This window comes from Ptiloglossa arizonensis, chromosome 9, assembly GCF_051014685.1.
Source record: "Ptiloglossa arizonensis isolate GNS036 chromosome 9, iyPtiAriz1_principal, whole genome shotgun sequence".
In the NCBI taxonomy this organism is placed as follows: Eukaryota; Metazoa; Arthropoda; class Insecta; order Hymenoptera; family Colletidae; genus Ptiloglossa; species Ptiloglossa arizonensis.
In genome coordinates this window covers 20,424,818-20,451,849 of record NC_135056.1, presented here as the reverse complement: position 1 = coordinate 20,451,849, position 27,032 = coordinate 20,424,818, and the positions used below count along the sequence as shown (strand labels likewise).

The window sequence follows — 27,032 nt, the reverse complement described above, 5'->3', positions numbered from 1 at the left end:
AATTTTTTAAATACGTTTTATCACTATCTGTATTCTCGAATGATTAGTTTAGCACATCATTTAATCGAAGAATATGAAAGATATCAATGTTTTTAGGTTACAATATCTTTTGCTTGTAAAGCATTGCATCAAACAAACAAGAACTACACAATCTTGGCTAGGTAGGTAGCTTAGTAGTGGGGTAGTGCGTGTTGGAATGTATAGGATGTTCCAAAATAGGTCTACAATGCGAAAGAACTTCAATACTTTAGGTCTTTTGCTAATAAAATAATATATTTGATTAAAAAATGACTATTTCTACATATAATCGACAAATTTAGTAGATGCTGTAACGGAATCTATTGAACGAAGATTTAGTAAGTTTGCAAGTACTTGCTCCGTTTTCAAAATGGATCTTCTTAAAAAGTATTGTACAGTAAAATTTTATTTTATATTTTTTCACTAAATAGTAGGTGTTTTTTTTTTCTTTTTTATTAATTTTCCTTTTTTTTAAAGGTTTCATCAATTTAAATTTTACCACACATTTTGAGACAACTTCTATAATCTCATCGTGTAGTTAGAGTAGATGTCCGTGCAACCAGCGCCGGTACGTCAGTAGTACGCGATTGAGGTTGCACGCGAGTTGCTTAAACGGTATCTTAAGGATACTGGTTCGTTTTTTCAAAAAATTGTTTCGAGGTTCTTTTTAAACGTTGAATAACACGCGTCAAACGGGATTGATCGACAGTAAACAGAAAAAGTCGTTTTATTCTTCGGCACGTTCGCAAACTGCTGGTCAAAATGGCGGAAAAGAATGACTTGCCGGGTTCCACCTCGACTTCCACCGGACAAGAAAGCCAACAACTGATTTTAAGTTTTATTAGGGAAATCATAAAGAGCCCAATAAACCTCATTCTAGTAGGTGTAATCGCTTTACTGGTCTACAAAATTGTTAAAAGCAAGGTTGACAAATCTGTGGAAGGAGTAATAAAGAGATTGCCGAAGTTGCAACGTGATTTTACGGTGCAAGAACTGAAAACGTACGATGGCACAGGACCAGATGGACGAATATTGGTTGCTGTCAACGGTAGCGTTTATGATTGCACCCGCGGTTTCAAATTTTATGGTCCTGGTAAGATTTCAATCTCGTTCCTATGATTTTTTTTGCGCGATCGACGGGCGTGTTTTCTTCATCGCACCCGCGATCGCTTCGTAATTGCTAGACAACTTTATTACCTTTGTGAGTCCAAGATCGTTTTTAATTAGCTCACACTGCCCCCGATTGAGTATCGCTTATCATTGGCTCCGCGATTATGCAAAAATAAATTTGCACACATCACGAGATCGTGATAACGAATTCGTTATGATATAACAGTATGTCGACGAATCTGATGTTTTAATTATCAAAATTTAAAGATTTATTCGCAATATTTATGAGTACCGAAATGAATTCAGTAAGTGTATAACATCAGTTCATTGCTTGTTTGACATGATATATAATCATGAAGAACACTGCTTAAAACATTTAAAATATAGCTTTAAATAAATTTATTCAATTATAATTATGTTTATTAGTTCTTGTCATGTTACATATTTTATCTTAGAGTTCTGTGTCTGTGTGTTATGTTTTTTGTTACTTATTATTGTGTTATCATAGATCTTTAATCAATTTTAACCAATTTTGTTATAGGTGGTCCATATGCAGTTTTTGGTGGACGGGATGCTAGCAGAGGCTTGGCAACATTTTCTACTGTAGTACCATCAAAGGACGAATATGATGATCTGAGCGATTTGAACACTACAGAAATGAATTCTGTGAAAGAGTGGGAAGAGCAATTTAAAGGTAATTTATTAAATTAAAGAAATAAATAATATGAATGTTTGATTCTTTTACTTTTATAAATTAAAATGGTAAGTAAGTATTGAAATTGTATAAATATTAATATCAGTTACACATATTAATTGCTACTTTCATTGTATTTAACATTACAATAAACAATTTTTAATTAGAAATATTCAAACCTTTTTTGAAACAACATTTCATTATTTTAATATAGCATTGTCCTATTAAAAATAATAGATCCTTGCATTTAAAATTTTAATGCACATGATTTAAAGTTATAGTTTTGAATAAACTGAACAATGTAAAAAATGGTATATAGTAACTGTAGAATAATTACTGAACTATGTAATAATAGGAAATGATAGGAAAATCAGTGTTTTTGTGTAAAAGTTAGAATTTTCAAACATATTACTTTTCATTTTAGAGAGATATGAGTTTGTGGGAAAATTGCTAAAACCTGGTGAAGCACCTACCAGTTATTCAGATGAAGAAGACGAAGGTAGTCAACAAGAAACTGAATCAAAATCTGAACAACAGGAAAGTGAAACAAAATCTGAACAACAGGAAAGCGAAACAATGTCTGATCATCAGGCAGTTGAAACAAAATCCAAGAATGATTGACCACTTAATTGTATATCAAATGCCAAACAATTTCAAAAGGATATTGCGCACACACCATTATTAAAGAAACTTTTATAATCGTGGCTCATGAATATATTTCTGGACATTCAATTGGATATTTTGTTACATAATAATGACATTAAAATAAAAAGTAAAGTGGTATCTTTTGATCAAGTTAGATGTATGTAAATGTTAAACACTGGTGTTATACGCGATGACTTTTTTTAAATATCCAATTTTCCAAATAATGATACTTGTATGGTATAATGATTTTATATGTCTACAAAAGATTTCTTAATGGTTCTTAAATTGGCACTATGCTTAAGAGAGTTAACTTTTGAGCTATATTCCATTATTAAAGATCTTCTTTATACTATCATTCATATTTTGTCACATAATGTTGAGTACATACAATAAATGTATTGGTATCTATAAAGTTTAATACGATGGTGTTATATTTGGCATGTAGTTGGAGTTAATACAACACTGCATTTTTGTAAGGTAAAAACACACAATATTTCTTAGCGTAAAAACACCAAGCTTTTGAAGAAACAAAAAAGACACCATCTATTAAACAAATAAGGACTCCAGTTCATATTTACTGTTCTATGTTTTGAAAGAATCTTATGAAAAGACCTTACTTATTGAAGCTCTTATATAGGTATGTAAATCAAGCATGAAAGTCCCAATTCTGAAAACTTTCTTTACACCAAGTTACATTAAAATTTCTTTTTTTTACATGAATAGAAATGATAGTATATTCTGTAAAACTTCTTGCACATTTTAATTTGCTTACAAAAATTGTTATTGTTTAAAAATAGGGACTTCTTAATAATTGTTAACATTTGTTGTGGTTTGTAATACTGCAAATAATTTATTATCATATGGTTATTTTATCAAAATCTTTTTAAATTTGTAGTAAGTAACAGAGCTTGCATTTATTTGGATATTTGTAAACATATGTTACATAACTTTAACATGCATGCAATCTTCAAATATCTTAATTACTGTTTGCAATTAATCATATTTTAACAATAATTTAATTAGGTATGTTTTTTTAATAAACTCATTTATAGTTTATGTCTATTTGGATTAAATTATTAATTCGATTTTTTTCCAAAATGTGTATTTTTAAACTGTGTTGTTGAAGAGTCATTTATTAATTATATAATAAAAATGTTGTTAATGCAGAAAGCTATACGTAATTTAATGAAATTAGACTGTTTTAATTGTGAGAAATAAAGACCATTTTACTGTAATATATATGAAAGTTTGCATGGGGCTTGACAGACTTTAATATTTGAGTAATTTTAACTACAGAGAATCATTTTCAGTTTAAATAAGTAAAATTCTTTCTGTATCATTCCTGTTAAACAGAGATATTTATAAGCTATTTTATGATTATTTCAAATGAGTAATATTTCATATTTATATATGATACTTGATTGAAATTTAAATTTGAATGAGCAATGTTGTTGACGGATGATTTGCATTTCCTTTTTGTAACGTCAATTTTATCCACTTAATATCTTTTACTTACACAAATAACATATAACAAAAGACTGAGTCCTTGCAAGCATTCACATTGTTAATTTTACTCATTTTACATTCTTTGAATAATGAAATTAATAAATATTTCTTATATATTTATTGCATTGATTTGTATGAAAAAACTTTGCTCAGGCTAAAGCTAAGGTCAAGTATTTGACCAAACATAAAAAACTATACTTCTTACAGTTTCAAGATATTTAACATTTATATTGTACAAGAAATATTACTTTATAACATTTGTTATATTTACTTTATATTTCCTTTGTTAAATGAAATAATCAAAATTTTAATATAATAGTGTGTCAATTACTACAGATATTGGTTAGTATCAATCTTGTGTAAGATTACTTGTAAAAAGCGTTATGTATTGTTAACCAATTGTACTTTCTTTTATTACAGAAGAGCGAGTGGACAGTTTGTAAGGTGCAGGTTTTGATTGTTCTGTTATTAGATATTACGATACCAAAAGATAATAGTAATTTTTGTTTATATTAAAATGTCGTTCCTTTCAAACAAGTCCTTTCACTCATTTGTACTTAATTAGTGTACGGTAGTAGTGTACGGTATAATCTCCGTGTATAAACATTGAAAACACAATTGATTTTTATAAATTCCACGTATTCTGAATGAGATATCGTTAATGATCGAAATATTGATCATTTATGCATGCAAGAATGTATTGAAAACAGTTTTGATTTCGTATGTACTGTTAAAAATTTTTTATTACAATAAAGACACAGTTTTATTTTATTAGATTATATGTTAAACAATGCTATTGTTAAAAATCCATTAAATATATAGTCAATAGTTGGCAATGATATTGCAATTAATCCTAAGTTCAGATATAACATTTAAAATTGACTGAATAAATCAACATTTTTGTACAATAAAAATTGTTTTACGAAGCATTATGTAAATATAAACATGTATCTAAACATACATGTGCGAAAATTTGCGTGGCGTTTGATTAGTTCTTTACTTCGAATTTTCGACGTAAAAGAAACTTACACCACTCAATAAATATAAAATTCGAAATAATTACAAATTAACATGGCTTTTATTTCCACATGTCTACATCGAATAACGTCAAATTATACATCATGAAAGAAAACCAATTAGCCAAACTTATAACCAAACTTATAAGAAACTCGGGATAGAAATTTTGTTAAATATAAGAAATTATATTATTTTGTTATTAAGAAGGTAATGGCCTTTAAAAGGTATATTATGACATTTATATACTAACAGTATCAATTTAATTAAGATTGTTAAATTATAAATGTATGTATTAAAGATTTATAAGATTTGCATTGATGTGTAATTCATTTGTTTTATAATAATACTATTATGCGTGATTATCGATAAATACAACAAAAATTTATAAATCAAAATATAATACAAATTCAAATCACTTTTAAATTGATATATATATATATATATATATATAAAATAGCACGCATTCATTCGTGTATCACTTTATACAGGGTAGTTCCATTTAAATATGAAAGAATTTACTAAATTTCTTTCAAGATGTTATCCCCAAATACTTGAACAAAATAAAAGACTTATTGCCATTATTGGATTTGGATAAAGTATATATGATGAGACGTGATCTTTTATTATATTTAAAATAAGAATTTAAATGCTCGCTCTTTTAATAAAATATTAGTTAAGTTTAGATTAGTCTAGCTACATATTTTCTCATAATTAATTACACCGTATTAATTTTGTTAAGTGCGATGATATTGAAGTCACGAGTATATGTGAACTTCTCGAAATATGTAAAATGTGTCAAGGCGGATATTCGAACAGAACTAGGGTCGTCTTTTGATATGTGGTTACGAGTTGATGAGACATTTATCTCAGTTGTTATGTAGTTGTCTTTTTGGAATGAATGATGCGGTAAACATTTTGATCATAATCGACCTACTCACTCTACCCTATGGTAATTGTTAAATTAAAGAACATAAAATTCTTTTTTTTTTAATGCTTTTTAATGACCTTATAATGATATTGTTGTACGGTATAGAAACCATGTTTCCTTTCGTTTATTGTTATTATTAAATGTTAATATAATTGCATACAAAATATTAGTAGCGTAAGCTGTTACAGGCGAAATAATATTTTTTATATTTTCATGTAAGGCATGACCTTGTTTCCTTAACCCATTACAAGTATAATTATTTTGTTACACGAATACGTACTCGATTAATTGATATTGAGTAATCAAACATTTTTCATTGGAACAAAATGGATTTTCATTTTGAAATAAAATGTGCTTCAGTTTACTTTAATGAATGATTATAAACCAATATTTGTTTTTTATCGCAATTTTGTTACTACTACTTATATTAAAATAGCAATGTCTCAAATTCATAAATATTACATATAATATAGAATGAAATTGTATCGTATCGGCAGACAAGATTACAAAAACTGCGTTCGTTATCATGGCAACAACGGCAATGATAACAGTGACTCAAAGACTGCGTGAAAATAGCTCGTTTGATTTTGTAATAATCGAAATGCAGAACGAATATGCGGTAATTCGTGTTTCAAACTTCGAACCAGTTTTTAAGCAGATTAATGTATTGGCATGTGTTAGAGATCGGTCAATGCACCCTTCGCGGATATTTTTATTTCCACTCGGTCATAGAAGTATATACGATCGGTGCGCAGTTTCGTTAGATACCGTAATCTTGTAGTCATCGACTATTTTCACGCGATATGAAATAATAATGAAAAGATATTACAAGTCAGCTGTCCACCAAACAGAAATCGAATCAAATAAATAATAAGCGAGAAAACTCGATAGCATTGCGTCGTTGTAACACTCTAAAACATTTTGGCCAATCAGTAGTTACGTAACACTCGGATAAAGACAATCAACAGATTTTCGTGATTTCTTTGCCTCTATCGTAATTTAGTTTTTTCTTTTCGAGTTTGTATCACACACGCGACGAATCCTTTAGTAAGCGTACTTAATCTGGAAACAAACCATACGCTTGGAAGAATTTTAACGAATCGAGACAATATTTGGATAACCAGAAGGTTCAAGATGCATCTGGTAGTATTGAAACAGATCTTAATCAAAAGATTCGGGAATATAAATGCTAGGATATCGACAAAATTCCTACGAAGAAGCATTCATTGTACGTACGTCTACGCATCAGTAACAGATCCTCGAATGAATCGAGATCACATTGTTGAAGAAAACAACGCGGGATAAGCGACTAGCAACACTCCACAAAGAGCCGCTGTCACTGAGATGGCTAGGTGGCTGCTGCCACGCCGTCATCCAGTTCCCGTCCCATTTCCAATACTCCCTCTCCTCTCGCGTTCACCTCTTTCTTTACACAATTCTCTGTATCTGACACTATCGTGCGCGCGCGCACGCATAACGCATGACCGAGAGAAAGAGTAAGTGAAGCAGAGAGTGACAAGGAAAGGAGGAGGAAAAGGGAGATGGAAGCAAGTTCACGCACAATATATGCGTGTGACGGGTCGCGTGCCGTTCGCACCTATCCACACGAGTCGGATTCTCTTTCTCGAAGAGAGGACGTTCTGCGCAACGCATTCTGCCCCCCCCCCCCCCCCCCTGCGTGCATTCTTCCTTTTAACCTGTCGATCGAGAAATCCCTGGCCATCTTGTAACAACATCCCCTTTTGACACTCTTAACTTTGTAAATACATTAGCGAACACGATTCTTGCTGTTTTTTTTTGTCGCAGATGTAACAGTGGATGCAGATCTTCGTTGAAAGAAAGATACATTATGTTCGTAGTCAACAAGTTAATTATGAACGTAACCGGGTAATATAATAAATATTTCGTTGCGATTAAAAAGAGAAAGTGCATATTCGTACGACGAATAGATGTATGCGATTTATGAACTTCGGTTAGCGAATAGCTGCGGAAGCATACTAGGAGAGTAAAGTGACTTTAGTCCGCCTTAAGTAGTATCAAACGTAGGCCATTTTGGTAACATTACTTCAATTAACTTAGATCATTAACATCGTTAATAGATTTTTCTCATTGTACAATACAATATTTTTGTTGACTACTCGTAATTCCAAGGGATATCGAGTTTAGTAATCAAAAATACTACTTTTTAATTCTATTATGAATTTACTTATCAAATGTGATTTTTCATAAAAAATGATACAAATATAAATAATGTTAATAATAGTAAAACTAATAAAAATATTTAATAAGATTTTCATGAATTTAATACTAATTCAATAGCATTACATAATAATGGCGGACATTTTAACGATCATTTTGAGTAGACATATATCATTGTAAGATATAATGTAAATAAATTATAAAAAATTTGATTCCTATAACAATGTTATCATGATTTACCTTTACATTCATTAAATGTCTTATTATTAATGCATATGTACTAAGTATTACGAGCTCTAAGTTTAATATGTAAACGAAAAATAAAACTTTGTATAATGTGCATACATTAAGTTGATATACAGCAATTCTATCTCCGAAATGTAGAGTGGTAGATCGTGTGTATCACTGTTTCAATATTTTCCGGTAACAGAAAACAAATGAGGCTAGGGTATTTCGCGTATCTCTCAGGTTATGAAAATCACCGTTGTGGACAATACTGCGACTGGTTATTATAAAAATATCTTGGTGTACATAATTTAAATCGTTAAACTTTGATGTAAATGTTGTGAAACTAACAATAATAACTTTGTTTTAAAAAGCGTCATGCAACCACCATGCGAGACCGGCCATCATCAAATGGCGGCAGAGGAATAAACGAAGTCTCGTAGCTGTTGGACGCGGCGTGAACGTAATCACGGCGTTCGTGGCCTCGCAGCGATTTGACCAATCATGGCCGAACGCTAGGTCACGTGAACGGTCGGACCAATCAGACGACCGGTCTAACGTCACGGTAACCATACGGAGCCAGTCGGACATTTTCTGACAAGCGTAGAAAAACTTCTCGTCAACAGCAGCCGCCATTTTACGTTAGCCGATACTCGTGCAGTGCGGAACTCTCGCGATCGCTTTTCCCGAGCGAATTTCTGTGGCGCGCGGTGGCCGCCCCGGAGCCGACTCATTTCATCGTCCTCGCCTCCTGGCGTCCGTGATTGCCTCGAATGTGCGGGGAAAGCGAGCCGCGTCCGCGGTGATCGTTCGCGCGCCCCGTGTCGCAGTGTGCCAAGGCGAGAGAAGAGGAGAGGAAGATGGTGCCAGCGGGCCTCGAGAGCGATATCGTTGCTGCGAGATAGCGCCGTGCGCGCAGCCAGTTCGCCACACTCGAGTGTTTGACGAGTCGTGTGCGACCGACTACTAAACGAATTAAACGCGAGGACCTCGTTCAGTAGTGTGTGCATTTAATATCACGGTGGTGATCCTCGCGATTAGCAATACTCGATAGTCCTGGTAACTTCTCAGTCTGTCCCGTGCCTCGCGCGAGTGGTCCGTGCGCCTGTCGACAAAATTTACTATGTGTGCGTGTGTGGGCTTTAGCGCGGGGTTCGACGTACCCCCCGACGATGCCCAATGGTTGATCGTGTAACGAAGCGTGCTCGGGGACGCTCTACGCGCCGCGGTTCTCATTGTTATTGTCATGCCTGCGAATACGTTAAGAGCTTGGTGAATTTTCGCGGCTTCACCGACGAGGAGAAAGAAGCAGCAGCAACAGTGAGCAGCATCAGCAGCAGCAGCAGCGGTCTTCTAGTGGCGTAGTGCAGCGTTTCGCTCGCTCGTGTGTGTTACCCGTGTATACGTGCCTGCGTGCGTGCGTGCGTGCTGCCTGCCTGCCTGCCTGCCTGCCTGCCTGCCTGCCTGCGTGCGTGCGTGCGTGCGGTCGACTCGACGACTCGCTGCCGCCGCCGCCGCTGCTTACTTGCTACCGAGAGTAAACAGCCTGAAAGAAGAAATAATTAACCCTGAAAGAAGAAATAGTTAACCCTGAAAAGCAACCATGGCCGACCACCTGGTGGACGGCCCGCCGAGCAAGCGGCAGAAGCTCTCAGATCCTTTTCAAGGGGCTTCGGACTCCGCGGGTAAGTTTTCACTTTCGATTCTTGTGTTAAGAAAAACTTTGGTGAATTAGTCGAAGTCGTATCGCGCGACTAACCTTTCAGGGATAGATTAGTCGCACGAAGTGGCACATAAGCGTTCTTCTGGTTATACGCGATGTGCTGCACGCATCTTTCTCGTTTCATTGAGAAATATATGCCCGCCGATTATATCTTGAAGGCATACTGTCATTCTGTTGACGGATACAACTTTTGAGCAAAATTACCTCATGGTCGATGTTTCGAAGTTTTCCTTTTAAAAAACCACCCTTGTATTTTACTTCTACAGATGCGATTGTCTTCGTACCAAAGGCTAATATTTTGTAATCGTATTATCTTTTTCACAATTATTTTGTATTTTTTACAAACTCCTAGGAAAGCGTTGTGGTTGTAGCTGATTGTTTCATTTTATGTTACGAGTGTCACTCTTTGACAGGGCCCTGTATTCAGCGTATTTCGAGATCGTCAAAAGTTAGCTTTTCTTGCTTTATCGACATATTTAGCGATTGAAATCTTTCCTGGTTGTTAGTTAACTGTTCCTAAACTAACCTAAATTGTTCAAGAAATGTCATCGTGAAAAGTACACTATATTGCGAATTGTGCGTCGTGTTTTTACCGGTACAATAAATTATCCGAAGCCGGTTTTCAATAATTCTAAACATTTAAACGAATCTATAGTAAAATTATAGTAGATTCATTTATAGTAAAATTCATTTTACAAAAACAAATAGTTATGCTTGAGAATCATTGATACTGTGTTATGATATAGTACTGTCACTGATGGAAATAAAAGACAGACAATTATAAACACAGTTGATTACGAATTATGCTTTATAAGTATCTTGTTGTTCTGTCATTATGAACAAATGTATGCACTGGAGTTGTTTTATGTCGAATAACTAGCAATTTGCATATAGTGTATAAATTTTGCTCAGAGGTTATAGGAATATTCCGTGTTTGAAAAATAATTATTTGTATCTAAACAATCTACAACTTCTGTCTTGTTGCACGTTCTTTCTCTTATTTCAGTTTAACGCTAAGAAATAATAGTATGTTGTAAGTTTTTTTTCTTTTTTTTTCTTCTTTTTTTTTTAAGTTGTCTTTAGACTTAGTTCTTATTTTACTTTTGTAGTGCATGGCAGATGCATGGAAATTTAAATAACGATTAAAAAAACATTTTGCTAGCATGATTGATACCCTAACCATCTCCTTATTCTTATTTTCTTTAATTGCTATCTTATCACCTTAACAGTTTCTGAACTCAATAATATTTCATATAATCCCATATTGAATCAAGAACGACCGTGTCACTTAAATATTTGATGTATAAATTGCAAAATTTAGTCAGGTTACGCAAAGTAAGTAGCAGACATAGTCTTTGTTACTTGCGATTACATGTATTAGTTCAGTTGTAAGTATTAGTACTATTTTAAACAAACTTAGGCTGTTTCTGCTGCTTAAAAGCTGCAATCCAGAGCATAGGCAATTTTCCACAGTCTGAAATAAAAACTGTGATATATGTAGTGGGTATGGCGCCTCTAATGATGCACCATGCTTATACAAACTACGGGGGAGGTGGCAGTGGTAACATGCAACAAATGCAGGGCCCGCCACAACAACTACATCTGCAACAGCATCAGCTGCAGCCACATTGGAACAACCATACCGTCCAGAAAAGAAGTAAATATTATTACAAAACCCAGCAAAAAGTTCAAAAATATTAAGTCCAGCACTACAGAATTTGTTTGTCTGTCCATTCATCTCATTTATTAATACCATAAAATTGTAAAGTCATTTAATTACTTCCAGTTTATGTCATGATTTACCAATCAGAAATTTCATAAGTTTTTGTATTCTTCAAAAAGTGTGTATAGTTTTGGCATATTGTCACTGTGGTTCAATAAAGTTAGTTTATTGTCAGTACTAATGAAAGTTATAATGAAACAGAGGATTACATTGATTACTTGTGTAGTAGAATATAATTACGAATTTATATAGCAGATATGCTTAATACTTGAGACAGATTGATTTCTTTTATATGATACTGGAGAAAAATTGGATCATTCTTTATAATGTAGGAGAAGTCGCGTGTATGAAGGGATATTTTGGTTTAACACACAATATAGAAATTTGAATACATATGCTGTGAGCTTTAAATGCATTTGGAGGTAATAAATGTAATATGGACATGCGACACACATGCACAGAGCTCTAGAATTTTACACTAGGACGGGAATATATTAAGGAATATATACAAATTAGAAAATAGAATAAAGAACATTCATTTTTATTGAGCTAAAGTTGAAATAGGTTTTTAGGTAGGTAAATATGGTCTTTTGTATTTACATATTTTTACACAATGCAGGTAATTGGTATCAAAATTTAAATAAAACAATAAAGTGATTTACATTATTTTGTACGAGTTTCAGAAACTTTTTTTATTTTTATTTAATGTTACAGCATTAAAAATTATCCATTTGCAAACAGTTGTAAATACTCTTTAGAGTGACTATAATTTCTTCGCATGACTGTCTACTCTAAAGTTTGCCATTAGTAGCTTTGCTGCTTTTGTAGTTCAGCACGGCGTTATTGCGAACAAATTTTTATTCCGCTGTAGTATGAACTCCTTTAAGTTATGCTCATGCAGTGTATGTCTCATGTCTTATTTATTTACGTATTTGTTTGTTTATATTTACATGTAGTTTGTTGTAGTATCTTCTCATTATTTTAATTTTTTTTTTTTTTTCGTATATTTGCATTTGACCCCTTTTTTCTCCGTTGATGTATGGTCAATCACGGATAATCAAGTAAGTTAAAAGATACATTCGCGCGACAGATGTATTTCAATACTTTAGGTTAATGTAATTTCAACAAATACAAGTTATCTGTAATTTAAAACATGATGTGTATATAAGTGTTACAAAGTGTGTGCATGTGTGCATATATGTGCATGTATATTTACATGCAGGTATATTATACAACATGCATCAAATGTTACACGGTAGTATGAAGATCCTACTATTGAAACTTTGGATAAAAGCTATGGTGACGGTGCTGAATCTTATCTTTATAATGTTACTAATGGTTATTTGGTCTCTATGGTACATGTTACATCTAATATCATAATCTGATCCCAATTTTTCAAACTGGTTATCTAGAAAAGTAATTTTTCTTTCTTGTAATATCAAACCTGCTTATAAGTTCCACAATTTGACAAAAATGTAATTTAACAGTGTAACATACTTACTATCAAAGTATTCCTATGATAATTATGTATTTTAAAATCTTACTTTTGTAGTAACCAGTATTTTTTACAGCATTGCAGATATTAGTGAGCTATTACTAATGTAAGTGTCTATTCTCAGATTACATAACAAACACAGATATGTTTGATCTTGAAAATGATCTACCCGACGATCTATTATCATCGGGGTCTTGGGGTTCTGCAACCGAGAGCGCTAAACCACCAGCAACAGGCCCAGGTCCAGGGCAGCAAAATGGTGCTCTTGACTCGGAACTTCGACAACATGTACAACAGCAACAGCAACAACTTTCACATCACTTAATACAACAACAAGTTCGTATTTTCAAAATATATGTGTGTATATATTGCATAGGAAATTATATTTTGTGTCATTTGACATCAATGTCTTTTGAAACAGGGCAGCAAGAATTTGGTTGCTAATTCTTTAGTGATGGCAGCTGGAACCTTGGGTAACAAAAGTCCAAATATGCAATCCCCACCAAATGTTTCTGTCTCTAAAGTAGTTGATCCACAAATGGTCGTGAGTCTGGGAAATTTACCAAGTAGCATAGCCAGTTCGTTGGCAAACAATCAAATGTCTATTGCAAATTCTATGGGAGGCCTTCAATCGTCGATGAGCATGGCTGGAAGTAATCCTACCATGTCAATGCAAGGTGGAATGAATTCTGGCCTAGTTATGACAAGCACTGCTAGTGGAAATAACAGTATGGGTGGGATGGCAGGTGGAAGTTTAATTGTGACCAACAGTTTGAATAAACAGCCTTTAAATACTGTAAGTTTTATCCAGATGTGTCTGTCTGTCATATAAAAATATTACGAAATATACACTTTGGAATTTTTATATTCTAGGTGACTATGATGCCCCCTAGTACTCAAGGAATTCATCACCCTAGTGGACCACATGGTGTTGTTCAAATGCAAAATGGACCTGGAATAATGAATACCAGAGCTGTTGCAATGCAACAACAACAACAAGCACATATGGTTGGTACAGCAAGAGGTCAAAGTCCGCATCAACAAGTACATCAAGTTGGTATTGTTGGTCCTGGTCAAGGAGGCCCACGAATGCAGGCTCCTCCAAACATGGCAAATATGCCAAATATGGGACAAATTGGTGCATCCAGTCCTTATGGCTATGGTAATTATATGAAATATGCACGTTATTAATAAGTTTTATAACCACATAAAAAATATATATATATAATGTAAATATATAAATATAGCATCTCCAGGAAGTGGACCAGGACCTGGTGTTACCGTATGTACTAATAGTCCTGTTGGAGTTGTTGCACCACAACAAAAAGGAGTAGGGACAAATATGACTGCCATGCAAGCTGCTGGTAGGTTTGGAGGAACTACAGGACCCATTGGTTCTGCTACTGTTGTGGGTGGTCCAGAAGGTGGTATGGCACAACAAGCTCAACCTCCTGCTCCAAGCCCAGCTCAATCTCAATCTGGTGCACCAAGTGGAGTTCAATCTGGTCCACAACAAGCTACTCAGGGTCAAATAACTGGTACCGGTGCTCCAGCTGGTAAGTGTTTATTTTTAAATTTTTTGTAAAATTTCTCTGAAAAATGAATTTAGTTATATAAGATTATTGTATTATTAGGTGCTACAAAATCAACCGCTGATCCAGAAAAACGTAAATTAATTCAACAGCAATTAGTTCTTCTGCTTCATGCACATAAATGTCAACGACGCGAAAGTCAAGCTAACGGTGACGTTTGGCAATGTACTTTGCCAGATTGTAAAACAATGAAGAATGTGTTGAACCATATGACTGCTTGTCAAGCAGGGAAAAATTGTACGGTGCCACACTGTAGCTCTTCGAGACAAATTATTAGTCATTGGAAGCATTGTAATCGCAATGATTGTCCTGTGTGCTTACCCTTGAAACAGGCAAATAAGAATAAAACTACAAATGCTGCAGCAGCATCTACATCACAACCAAATAGTCAACCAAATCCGAGTGCAACTGAAATGAGAAGAGCATATGATGCTTTGGGTATTCAATGTCCTACAACAACACCTGGTTTGGTACCTGGTCAGTGTGTTTCTAGAAGAATACCAGCTCCAGGTATGCAAGGAGCAACTGGGACAATGGGAAATGTCAGGCTAGCTCAACCTCAAACACAAACTGCTCCAGGTTCATCCGTGGTTGGTGCTGGACAGCAAGTAGTTGCACCGAATGTATCTCTTCCTTTAAATTCCGATCCTAATACTGTCGGAGTGGCTGGTAATCAGGCTGGATCTACTAGTGGAGCCACGCCTGCTGCGGCAGCAGCTGCTGTAAATATACAGCAATCGGTTAATGTGCATCAGTTATTTGGTTTAAATGATTCAGGACAACTGAATGTTGCTGCTGAAAATAGGCTAGCTAGCCCCCAACTTCCAGTTGGAGCTCAGCAAAGTCAAGTAACAGCAACACCGATGCAGGGAACAAAGGAGTGGCATCAATCTGTGACTCCAGACCTTAGAAATCATCTTGTTCATAAATTGGTTCAAGCAATATTTCCAACTCCTGATCCAAATGCTATGCTTGATAAAAGAATGCACAATCTAGTTGCGTATGCAAGAAAAGTTGAAGGTGATATGTACGAGATGGCTAATTCTAGATCCGAGTATTATCATCTACTTGCTGAAAAAATATACAAGATTCAAAAGGAATTAGAGGAGAAACGACAAAAGCGAAAAGAACAGCAACAGCAACAATTACAAGCTCAGCAGCAACAACAGCAACCTCAACCTGGATCATCTGGAACAGCTGGTCCAGGTTTGAGGCCATGTGCTCCACCGGGGGTCGGGGCTGTTCCACCGTCACGACCAGTTGGAACAGTTACTCCTAGCTTGCGTAGTCATTCGCCAGGCATGGGCCAACTTGGAACTCTACCTACAATGGGCATTCCACACAATAGAATGCAGTTTCCTCAACAACAAGCGCAACAACAACAACAACAGGTGCAGGTGCAGGCCCAAACCAAAGTCCAAGCTCAGGCTCAAGCCCAAGTTCAGCAACAGATGCAGCAGCAACAGCAGCAGCAGCAGCAACAACAACAGCAGCAAGGAATCTTAGTTGGTCCACCGGGTCCTAGTCCAAATGGACAGTCAACTTCTAACCCTAACGTTGTTCCAAATCCTGGTCTCAGTCCTTTTGGACAACCACAAATGTCACAAGCAAATTTAACAACTACTACCACATCCGCAACAACTAGTCAATTTCCAACATCAAATGGCACTTCCGGTTTACCTAACAGTTCTCCTGTACAGAATCAACATCAGTTCCCCGACATTATGAAAGTTAGACTGGCACAAGCTCAAGCAGTAATTGCGCATCAGCACCAACAACAACAACAACAGCAACAACAGCAACAGCAACAGCAGCCACCACAACCACAACCACAGCAACAGCAAAATCAGTCGCAACCGCAGCAACCAACAAGCACTTCGAATCAAAGCTCCACGACGACGTCAATGCCACAAGCACCATCACCGTTCAGTGGTATGCAGCAACAAAATAATCAACAACCGAATCAGCAATTCAACAATAATCGGCCTCTATCCGTTTCAACACCCAACGATAGCGGTATCAGCACGTCAACTCCTCAAACGATACCACCTCCCGCGTCTAGCGGGCCTAGTCCCGGTCCAGCGACGACAACGAATGGACCTCAGTCTACAACTTCCACACCTAATACACCGCTAGTTCCTTCACTGATGACTCCAAATCAGACAGTTTCTTCCGCCAATCAAACTCCGCCTCATCCTGGTCCTACACCATCCCCTGTTGGTCTTGCAAGCCTTGGGAAAGGCATGACGTCTCAGGAGAGGGCTGCACTAAACGCGCCGAGAGCTTCGTCCATGTCTTCGCAAATGGCTGCTATCACAGCTGCCTTAGATCGTGATAATTCTCCTAGTCCACCGATGAATAACAATAAAGGAAAGTTGGATTCTATTAAGGAGGAGAGTATGAAAATGGAAATTAAGCAAGAGGATGGTTCCGAGAACCACAGAATGGATGGTGGTAAAAGTGTAAATAACGATATGTCGATTAAAACTGAAATCAAAACAGACACAATGGAAGATGGATCTGGCGACGTTATCATGAAGGAAGAATCTTCTGGTATCAAGGAAGAACCCATGACACCAATGTCCAGTCAAGACACGACAACACCGGATATCAAACCATTAGTTCCTGAGCCGATACAGTCGAGCGGAACGTCAACGGATAAGAAACGGTTGTGTTTGTTCAAACCGGACGAATTACGTCAAGCGTTGATGCCAACTTTGGAGAAGCTTTACCGCCAAGATCCGGATTCTATACCTTTCAGGCAACCGGTTGACCCACAAGCATTAGGAATCCCGGATTACTTCGACATCGTTAAAAAGCCGATGGATCTTTCAACGATCAAAAGAAAATTAGACACAGGGCAATACAGTGATCCATGGGAATATGTTGATGACGTGTGGATGATGTTTGACAACGCGTGGCTTTACAATCGTAAGACCTCGCGTGTTTACAGATATTGCACAAAGGTAATGGTGGTTTCAAGGTTTTTCAATTACTGTGCATGTCAGTGTCACTGTTAGACAATGAAATCATGAATATTTCTGTTGTTTCCAGCTTTCGGAAGTTTTTGAACAAGAAATAGATCCTGTAATGCAGGCTCTTGGTTATTGTTGCGGAAGGAAATACACGTTTAATCCACAAGTTCTATGTTGTTATGGGAAACAGCTCTGTACGATACCAAGAGATGCAAAGTACTACTCCTACCAAAATAGGTCAGTATATTAAAGAATTTTAGTCGAATATCTATATGTAACAAGAGAATTTTCTTAAGAATTGACAAAGAAATAGTCTGCATGATGGGAATATATTAGTAGGTTTTTTTATCTCCATCTTGCCCTTTATCAACTTCTCTACTTAGACAATTAGATATCTTATTAATTACTTCTGTTGCTCCCGGCTGTTTCCAAAGAATACTGACATTAATTTTATCTGATTCAATTTGAGAAATTCGAATTGTTCAATAGGCGCATTTGACTATCACAGTGCATTTTATAAAAAGGAAATGTTCTACAACCGAATACGCTAGATTAAATTGGCAGGCTAATTAACCTGTTTCGGTTATATCCGCCGTTACGGGCCAGTCCCCTGACCTACACATTTGTTTCTTTACTATATTTTTTTTTATCGTAATTGCGGTATGTTTATCGATGAATGTACTTTTGCGTGAAGCTCACACACATGAAGTTTAAATTTTATTAAGCATATACTTAAGGGATATATAGCTTTGTACATACTAATACGTAAGAGTTAGACGCCTTTATCAAATATATTTTGCTTTACGCATAATTTAACAGCACGCGTGAGCATTTGTTAACGAAGAAGTACAGTTGTAACCCTTGGGTATATGCAATTAAGTAATTTATGTACATAATATATCGTGTCTAACAATGGCACTCTTCTCTTCTTTGTATGTTACCTTCGCTCTACCCATGGGTTGCGCACGCACACACAAAATCCTTGTTTGCTGCTTGCTTCTTGTGTTGCCCGCGCCCCTTGCTTCTTTCCGACTGTACTTCATGCCACGAAAATTGATACTTGGAAATTGGATGATCGAAATTGGATACCTGACGTAATAAAATGAAAACAAAATAAATAAACCTAAAACAAATTGTTTCTGCAATAAATGAAAAAAAAAAAACAACGATTCTCTACAATTTTTGGAACAAAAAACGAAACGGATTCAAAAATATATAAATGTATATATATGTATATGTGTGTATATATATATATATGTATATATTTATATTTATATATATATTTATATATATATTGGCACAAACGTTACTTGCATGTGTACAATTGCAAAAATAAAAACAAACTTTTATCAAAATTGGATACTCGACATTTGGATACATCTGTTGGGGCGTGGAAAAAAATATTGATCTTCGTATGATGCACGCATGACATTGGCGAATTGAAAATTGGATCTAAACACTATTGGAACGATAGTCTAAAGGCATATGGTCTTGTTTCCGACAGATACACCTTCTGTCAGAAATGTTTCAACGACATTCCTGGTGACACTGTGACGTTGGGAGATGATCCAACGCAACCTCAGACGTAAGTTTTAAAACGGTAGAAACGTTTTACGATACTTCCGGCACTGGGTGTATCGAACATGAAATATCGCTTTTTATTGCAGTGCTATTAAAAAGGAACAGTTCCAGGAAATGAAGAATGATCATTTGGAATTAGAACCTTTTGTTGTGTGTACAGATTGCGGTAGGAAAGTACATCAAATTTGCGTGCTTCACATGGAATCAATATGGCCATTAGGGTAAGAAAAAGTGTTTCTCATAAAATAATAGTAATAATTTTAAATATGAAATACCAATTCCGCATATGAAACATTATTTTTATAGGTTTACTTGTGATAATTGTTTGAAAAAGAAAGGACAGAAACGCAAAGAAAATAAGTTTAATGCTAAACGTTTACCGGTTACAAAATTGGGCACTTACATTGAAACGCGAGTAAACAACTTCCTAAAGAAAAAAGAAGCTGGTGCTGGTGAAGTCGCGATTAGAGTCGTAGCGTCGAGCGACAAAGTGGTTGAAGTGAAACCTGGAATGAGAAGTAGATTCGTAGAAAATGGTGATATGCCCGGAGAATTTCCGTACAGAGCAAAAGCATTGTTTGCATTTGAAGAAGTTGACGGCACAGATGTATGTTTTTTCGGCATGCATGTGCAAGAGTATGGCAGCGAATGTACACCACCTAATACCAGAAGGGTCTATATCGCGTATTTGGATTCTGTACACTTTTTCCGGCCTAGACAATTCCGAACAGCAGTCTACCACGAAATACTTCTTGGATATTTAGATTACGCGAAACAACTTGGGTAAGTACGAAATTTATCACGTATATTTTTCATAACGTAATATCAATGTTAACTAATATTTATACGAAAACTTTTTCTACAGATATACCATGGCTCATATATGGGCCTGTCCACCTTCCGAAGGAGATGATTATATCTTTCACTGCCATCCCCAAGAACAAAAGATTCCAAAGCCTAAGAGATTACAGGAATGGTACAAGAAAATGTTGGACAAAGGCATGGTCGAGAGGATTGTACTCGATTACAAAGTTAGTATCAACGATTTAATTCAACATAATCTTATGATACAGTCTCAAGTGTTACTCAAGAATTGACTGTTACTCTTGGGTGTCAAAGCAGACTAAAATTAACGTCTGCAGAAGCTAATGTTCCTATTAAATTCGTAAATTTGAACATAGGATTAGCAGACAACAATTAAAACATAAATTTCTCGTTTGCTTCATTTTCTAAAAATAAATTTTTATTATTAATTATAGGATATTTTAAAACAAGCAATGGAAGACAAACTTTCGTCAGCCGCTGATTTACCATATTTTGAAGGTGATTTTTGGCCCAATGTTTTAGAAGAAAGTATTAAGGAATTAGATCAAGAAGAGGAAGAAAAACGTAAACAGGCTGAAGCTGCCGAAGCTGCAGCCGCTAATGCGGTATGTAGATTTAGCAATATATCATTCAAAATGAAATACATTTTTCGTTAGTGATAAAATATTGATTATAAAATGTATAATTTTGTTTCAGATTTTTTCGTTATCGGAAGATTCTGAAACAGGACCAGATGGAAAGAAGAAGGGTCAGAAAAAGGCCAAAAAGTCCAATAAATCCAAAGCGAATCAAAGAAAAAATAGTAAAAAGTCTAATACTCCTCAAACAGGAAATGATCTCTCTGCAAAAATTTTTGCGACCATGGAAAAACATAAGGAAGTGTTCTTTGTTATCAGGTTGCATAGCGCTCAAAGTGCAGCCAGTTTAGCAGTAAGTATTCAAAATTATTTTGTATTTACCATTTGTTCAACGTAACTGAACATTTACATTCAATAACAATGTTTATTTTAGCCGATTCAAGATCCTGATCCAGTCATTAATTGTGACCTTATGGATGGTCGTGATGCTTTTCTTACAATGGCTAGAGAAAGACATTATGAATTCTCTTCCTTAAGACGTGCGAAATTTAGTTCCATGTCCATGTTGTATGAATTGCACAACCAAGGTCAAGACAAATTTGTTTATACTTGTAATAATTGTAAGAGTCATGTAGAAACGAGATATCACTGTACGGTTTGTGATGTGAGTATTAAGTAACTTTTTTGAGAATATACTTCGCTTTTTTCTTTTCTTTTTTTTTAATGGATCCAATGTTCTTGTTTATCTTAACAGGACTTTGACCTGTGTATAAGTTGTAAAGAGAAAGATGGTCATCCTCATCATATGGAGAAACTTGGTTTAGATTTGGATGATGGTTCATCGCCGGCCGATGCCAAGCAAGCAAATCCACAGGTAAAATATTTTTCGCGAGAATCGAATACACCGTTGGTATCATATCGAACATATGTAATAAGTATCTCGATGAATTGTTCAATAGGAAGCTCGTAAACTTTCGATACAAAGATGTATTCAATCACTGGTACACGCGTGCCAGTGCAGAGATGCTAATTGTCGCCTGCCTAGCTGTCAAAAGATGAAGAGAGTAGTAACACATACAAAGATTTGCAAACGAAAGACGAATGGTGGCTGTCCAATATGCAAACAATTGATAGCGCTGTGCTGTTACCACGCTAAACACTGCCAAGAGACTAAATGTCTAGTACCGTTCTGTTCGAACATTAAACACAAGTTGAAGCAACAACAGCTTCAACAGCGGTTACAGCAAGCACAATTGTTGAGGTAAAAAAGATATAACCAACAACCATAACAAAATTAAATCGTATAGAATATTTATGATACACTTCGAATGGATGTATTCTTCTTTATTGCAGAAGAAGAATGGCTGTGATGAATACGAGACCAACGGGTCCTGTAGGAGCGATGCAAACTGGACAGCAAACTTCGAATGTTACTATGCCGACCGGTGTTGCCATGAAACCAGGAGTCAGTCCCACCAATTTACCTTCGCCGCATCAACCTGGAATAGGGTTAAAACCTGGTACACAAACACCACCCGCCCATGTCCTCCAGGTAGTTAAACAGGTACAAGAAGAAGCTGCGAGACAGCAAGCACCGCACGTAGGTTATGGCAAAGTAACGCCAGGTGGTGGAGTCGGTGTTGGAGTTGGTGTAGGAGGACAAACGGGCGGAGTCATGCCTCCGCCTCAAATGCAGCGGCCAATGCCCGTCCAACTGCCAAATCCCGGTGGTACTCATCTCATTCCAATGGACCAGTGGACGCCAAGGTACTATTTTGTTTTCGAAAACAAAAATATATCGAAAGCATTTATCGAAGTATATTCATATATATATATATATATATATTATAAAAAATGTTTCCACGTATAGCAGGTATCAACCGAATGCGGTGATGCAGCAGAATCCTGGTTTAAGACAACAAACGCCGCAGCAGTTAATGCAGCAACAACAGCAACATCAGGGGCAGCCAGTAATGACAATGCCAAGACAACCAGGAGTTATCGGTGGTCCTGTCAGTCAAGTCGGACCACAGGCTCAAAACAATATGCACAAGCACGTATTGCAGCAACTTATGCAAACTCTTAAGAATCCCCATACTCCCGAGCAACAAAACCAAATACTTCAAATACTCAAAAGCAATCCACCGATAATGGCCGCCTTCATCAAGCAACGGGTATGACGATAATGATTTTATATGTACATTTCAGTGTACTGTTATTTATTGTTTTCACTCTCGGTTTTGACAATTTCTATTACCATATGATTTTTTAAATAAAAAGGCGCTTGCCCTTCAGCAACAAAGTGGTCAATACGGCAGTGGAGTTGGTGGGGGACCTTTGGGTCCTAATCAGCCGCAACAACAACCTGGTTTGCAGCATATGATGTCTCAGCAGCAGCAACAGCAGCACCAGCAGCAGCAGCAGCAGCAGCAACAGCAGCATCAACAGCAACAACAACAGCAAGGCAGAATGCAAATACAAGCGATGCTGAATCAACAACAACAGCAGCAGCAGCAGCAGCAGCCTGTACAGCAGCAACCGCAGTGGTACAAGCAGCAAATGCTGGTGATGCAGAGGCAGCAGCAGGCTCAACAACAACAACAACAACAGCAGCAGCAGCAGCAACAGCAACAGCAGCAACCGTTCACGCAACCACCGGCGCCTCCTTACGGTCAACAACGACCAATAAGGCCGTCCCTTCTCGGTAAGAGTCATTTGATTCCCGACAAAACGAGATTCGTCGAGCCGCTTGGTTGTTCGTGGTCTAACGTTTGCCACGATTCCGCGTATTCTTCCTCAGGTTACGGTGGCTTTAGTGAACAAGGCTACGGTCAACCCAGTTTAAAACCAACTCCACCTCCGATACCTTCTCCGCAAGGTGTGATGGGACCTCCGGGGATCTCTGTACAGCAACAGCTCATGCAGTCCGTTCGATCTCCGCCACCTATTCGATCTCCTCAACCAAATCCCTCTCCGCGACCGGTTCCATCCCCGCGCAATCAACCAGTTCCTTCGCCTCGATCAGGGCCGGTGCCATCACCTCATCATCATCCACCTCATGGTACGCCAACGCATTCACCGGCTCATGAACTCGGCGGGCCAAGCGAAATGATGCTCTCGCAGTTGAATGGCGGCACAGGCGCGCCAACGGGTCATCCGGGGACCATGCCTCACCATCCGTCTCCAGCCCCACCGCCTACTAGTGGCACGGACTCCAGTGAAGTGACGCCCATGACGCCACAAGACCAACTCTCGAAATTTGTCGAAGGATTGTAGTGACTGTTAGTGAAGTTGGTTGATACAAGTGACTACGTTAATGGGCGGACGACGATGATCTCGCATCGTGCGTCAACCGTTTGAAGAACGGTCCGCTGTTCCAGCTCTCTGTCATGAGGCAGAGAGCGTAACCTCCATCCGTTCTGCGTTCCTAGCTTCGTGGAGATCAGGTACAACTACTTACGTCCGGTACACTGGCACGCCGAGTGCTGCTGATGCTGAACCACGACGACGAGTCAAGGGTACCACTGATGGTGCGATCAAATTAATCCGGATGACGTGTGTTCCCTATTTCTATCTCCGAGTAAAGGTGCAGGAGCGATACAGCGTGATGTGGTGCTGCTTTAGAGATGCTCCGCGAAGATGCTATAGTTGGCTCAATGGACACTTTGAACTTCTTACGTTACTCTGTACTGTCGTACTTCAACCTCGTCCCTCCTCCTCAAATTGAGAACCGATGGAACGACGCAAAAATTATTCAAAACTACAGTAAATCAAGAGAGAGACTATTAATACGCTCCTCGTCCCGAAAAAAAAAGATACACGTATACATGAGACAGACAGACACACCATACCCTTACCCTATCTTTGCCCCCCCCCCCCTCTCCCCCTCCCTAACCTTTCACACACACGATCTTTTTCATCTTTACCACCTTCCCTCCGCTGCTGCTCGTGCAGGCTGAGTGAAATCGTACAAATGTGTTGTGTATACTTAACGTTAATTAATAATTAATAGTTCAAATACTATTAGCGTAGCGATTATATGCAGTTATTATATACCACTATTATTATTATCGTGATGAGATGCAAAGTATATAACAAAAAGAAAAAAATAAGGACTGTGTATGAAATGGGAAGATATAAAAACGAAAGAAAACCGATGACATTGTATGTAAGGAAGGGAGAACAGAAATTTAGTGGAAAAGTTAAGTAATGTTAACTTAGGCTAATTTGTTATTAAGAGATCGCTACGGCTGCCGAAGGTTGTACCTTAGCAGCATTAAATTTTATGGATCATTCTGAAATTAATCCTCGGATAATCTGCTGGATACGAGTCGTCCTCAATGAGGGAGAGAACAAAAATGAGGACGATTCTCTCCTCTTGACAGGACAGGCGAGACAACGTGGATTAACGGTGTCGCAACCAAAAAGTAGAAATTCACGACAAGCTGCTATTTGCTAGTATGGAAGGATTTATATGAATCGTGTTAATTTTTGAAAGGAAAAAAATAGTTTTTCAAACACGGGGGCCCGACATGTACAGTTCAATCAAAATGTAGCTACGAAACGTAACCGAAATTGGACCCCTGTATGAAAAGCGTTCTGTACATACTATACTATTATTACGATAATAATAACGATTATTATTAATTTCCCTGTCTCTTATGAATTTATTATTATTATTATTATTATTATTATTATTATATTGATTATTATTAATTATCATTATTATTATCATTATTACTATTAATATTATTGCAAGAGATCGAAAACGTATAGAGGTATAGCGTAATGTTCGGGAAAACAAAAGCGAGAAAAGGATTCACACGCACACACACGCATACGCGCGCGCGTATTAGATGGGCGATGAGCTACACCCGTCGTGCATGATAGAGAGAAAGAAAGAGTGTGAGAGAAAGAGAGAGAGAGAGAGAGAGAGAGAGAGAGAGAGAGAGAGAGAGAGAGAGAGAGAAAGACAACACAAACATAAAACAGATACACGTAACACGTACATTACCGACACTACGTGACTATGCCAGTGCTGTATCATAGTAAATTGTAAGTGTAATTTCTTCTCCTACTGTTTTCTTCGATATCTATTTAAATGACTAGCTGATAAAACGGATGATGATGACGATGCGTGCGAGGTGTGGTTCGAGTGTCCGTATCGTCGAGATTTTTTTTTTAAATACACGGTGTACAATGTAGCCTACCTTAAAGTATGCTGTAGCCGATTTATAGTCACAACAAAGAAGAATTTTACACTCGACACACGATATTGGTGTAGAATGGTCCTTAAAGGCGCCTACAATTTGACGCTTTTCGTCAACGAGAAAAAACGCGATATAAAAATGACTTCAGAAACGAACCGCAAAAAAGGAAAAACACATTACTGCGATGTATCTAATACATCGAGCACACTTACGACCGAATATACAACATATACACGCAACATCGTACACCGTAACACGTGTTCCACGTGTGCGTAACTATTATTATTATTACTCTAATTATTATCATCATTACTATTATTGTTACACGTTGGTACATCGATGCCCTTCGAGTTCGTTTGAAGAACAAAAGGATTTTTCTTTAAAAAAAAGAACAACAAAGTAATGGACGGATGTGGTTAACCTTGAAAACTTTATCCACACGAGGACACTAATTTAACGAGAAACAAGAAATGATTTTCGGTAACTCGTCGTTGATGTTACGAATGAATTCGAATTAAAATTTGGCTCAAATTTGGAAGAAACGTGACGTTACGTAAAATCGATCCAGTATCAATATTTCCCGTGAAAATACGTAACTCGCGTCAAGTATTACTGTCAAGGTCGACGCGTGTTTTTTTTTCTTCTTTTTTTTCCCCCCAAGTCCTCTATCGATTTGCGGCATGGATCATCTAGTGAAAATCATCGACATCGGAACATTCCTTTTTATTTGTACATTCGTTCTCTCTCCATTTTTACTTTCTCTGTCTCTCAGCCTTTCATTGCAACTTCATTTTGTTCTTCGGATCATGTACATTTAAGTTTCCAAAGATGGGAAAGGAAGAATTTAGCGATGTTTAAATATCGAGCGGGTCGGCTCGATCCGCAGACAAAAACCGAACGAATCGAATGGAGTCGTAGATGCATCTCGTGTACACGCGCAATTTTTAAAAGTGAGTTGGCAGCGTTAGAACAAAAAGGGACGGAAAGC

General features: G+C 36.9%; 2 protein-coding genes across 7 annotated transcripts; both read left to right on the top strand.

The window, feature by feature from the left end:
- The first annotated feature begins 577 nt into the window (after nucleotides 1-577).
- Nucleotides 578-5,304, top strand: Msbp (membrane steroid binding protein). Its single transcript, XM_076320333.1, has 3 exons — nucleotides 578-1,111; nucleotides 1,670-1,822; nucleotides 2,247-5,304. Exons 1-3 carry the CDS (start codon nucleotides 781-783, stop codon nucleotides 2,441-2,443), a joined length of 681 nt encoding a protein of 226 aa, XP_076176448.1. The 5' UTR covers nucleotides 578-780; the 3' UTR covers nucleotides 2,444-5,304.
- A 3,684-nt stretch (nucleotides 5,305-8,988) lies between these two features.
- Nucleotides 8,989-25,485, top strand: LOC143150861 (histone lysine acetyltransferase CREBBP-like). Of its 6 annotated transcripts, none has more exons than XM_076319396.1 (21): nucleotides 8,989-10,027; nucleotides 11,567-11,722; nucleotides 13,408-13,619; nucleotides 13,705-14,079; nucleotides 14,157-14,445; nucleotides 14,531-14,839; nucleotides 14,918-17,841; nucleotides 17,930-18,087; nucleotides 19,355-19,435; nucleotides 19,518-19,652; nucleotides 19,738-20,214; nucleotides 20,297-20,462; nucleotides 20,691-20,861; nucleotides 20,953-21,186; nucleotides 21,268-21,498; nucleotides 21,589-21,708; nucleotides 21,794-22,095; nucleotides 22,188-22,601; nucleotides 22,705-23,008; nucleotides 23,115-23,538; nucleotides 23,635-25,485. In XM_076319396.1, exons 1-21 carry the CDS (start codon nucleotides 9,946-9,948, stop codon nucleotides 24,108-24,110), a joined length of 8,040 nt encoding a protein of 2,679 aa, XP_076175511.1. In that variant the 5' UTR covers nucleotides 8,989-9,945; the 3' UTR covers nucleotides 24,111-25,485. The 6 variants fall into 6 exon arrangements, with proteins under 6 accessions (XP_076175511.1, XP_076175510.1, XP_076175507.1 ...); XM_076319395.1 differs by having other exon boundaries at nucleotides 19,325-19,435; nucleotides 22,708-23,008; nucleotides 23,130-23,538; XM_076319392.1 differs by having other exon boundaries at nucleotides 19,325-19,435; nucleotides 22,708-23,008.
- Nucleotides 25,486-27,032: the final 1,547 nt, after the last annotated feature.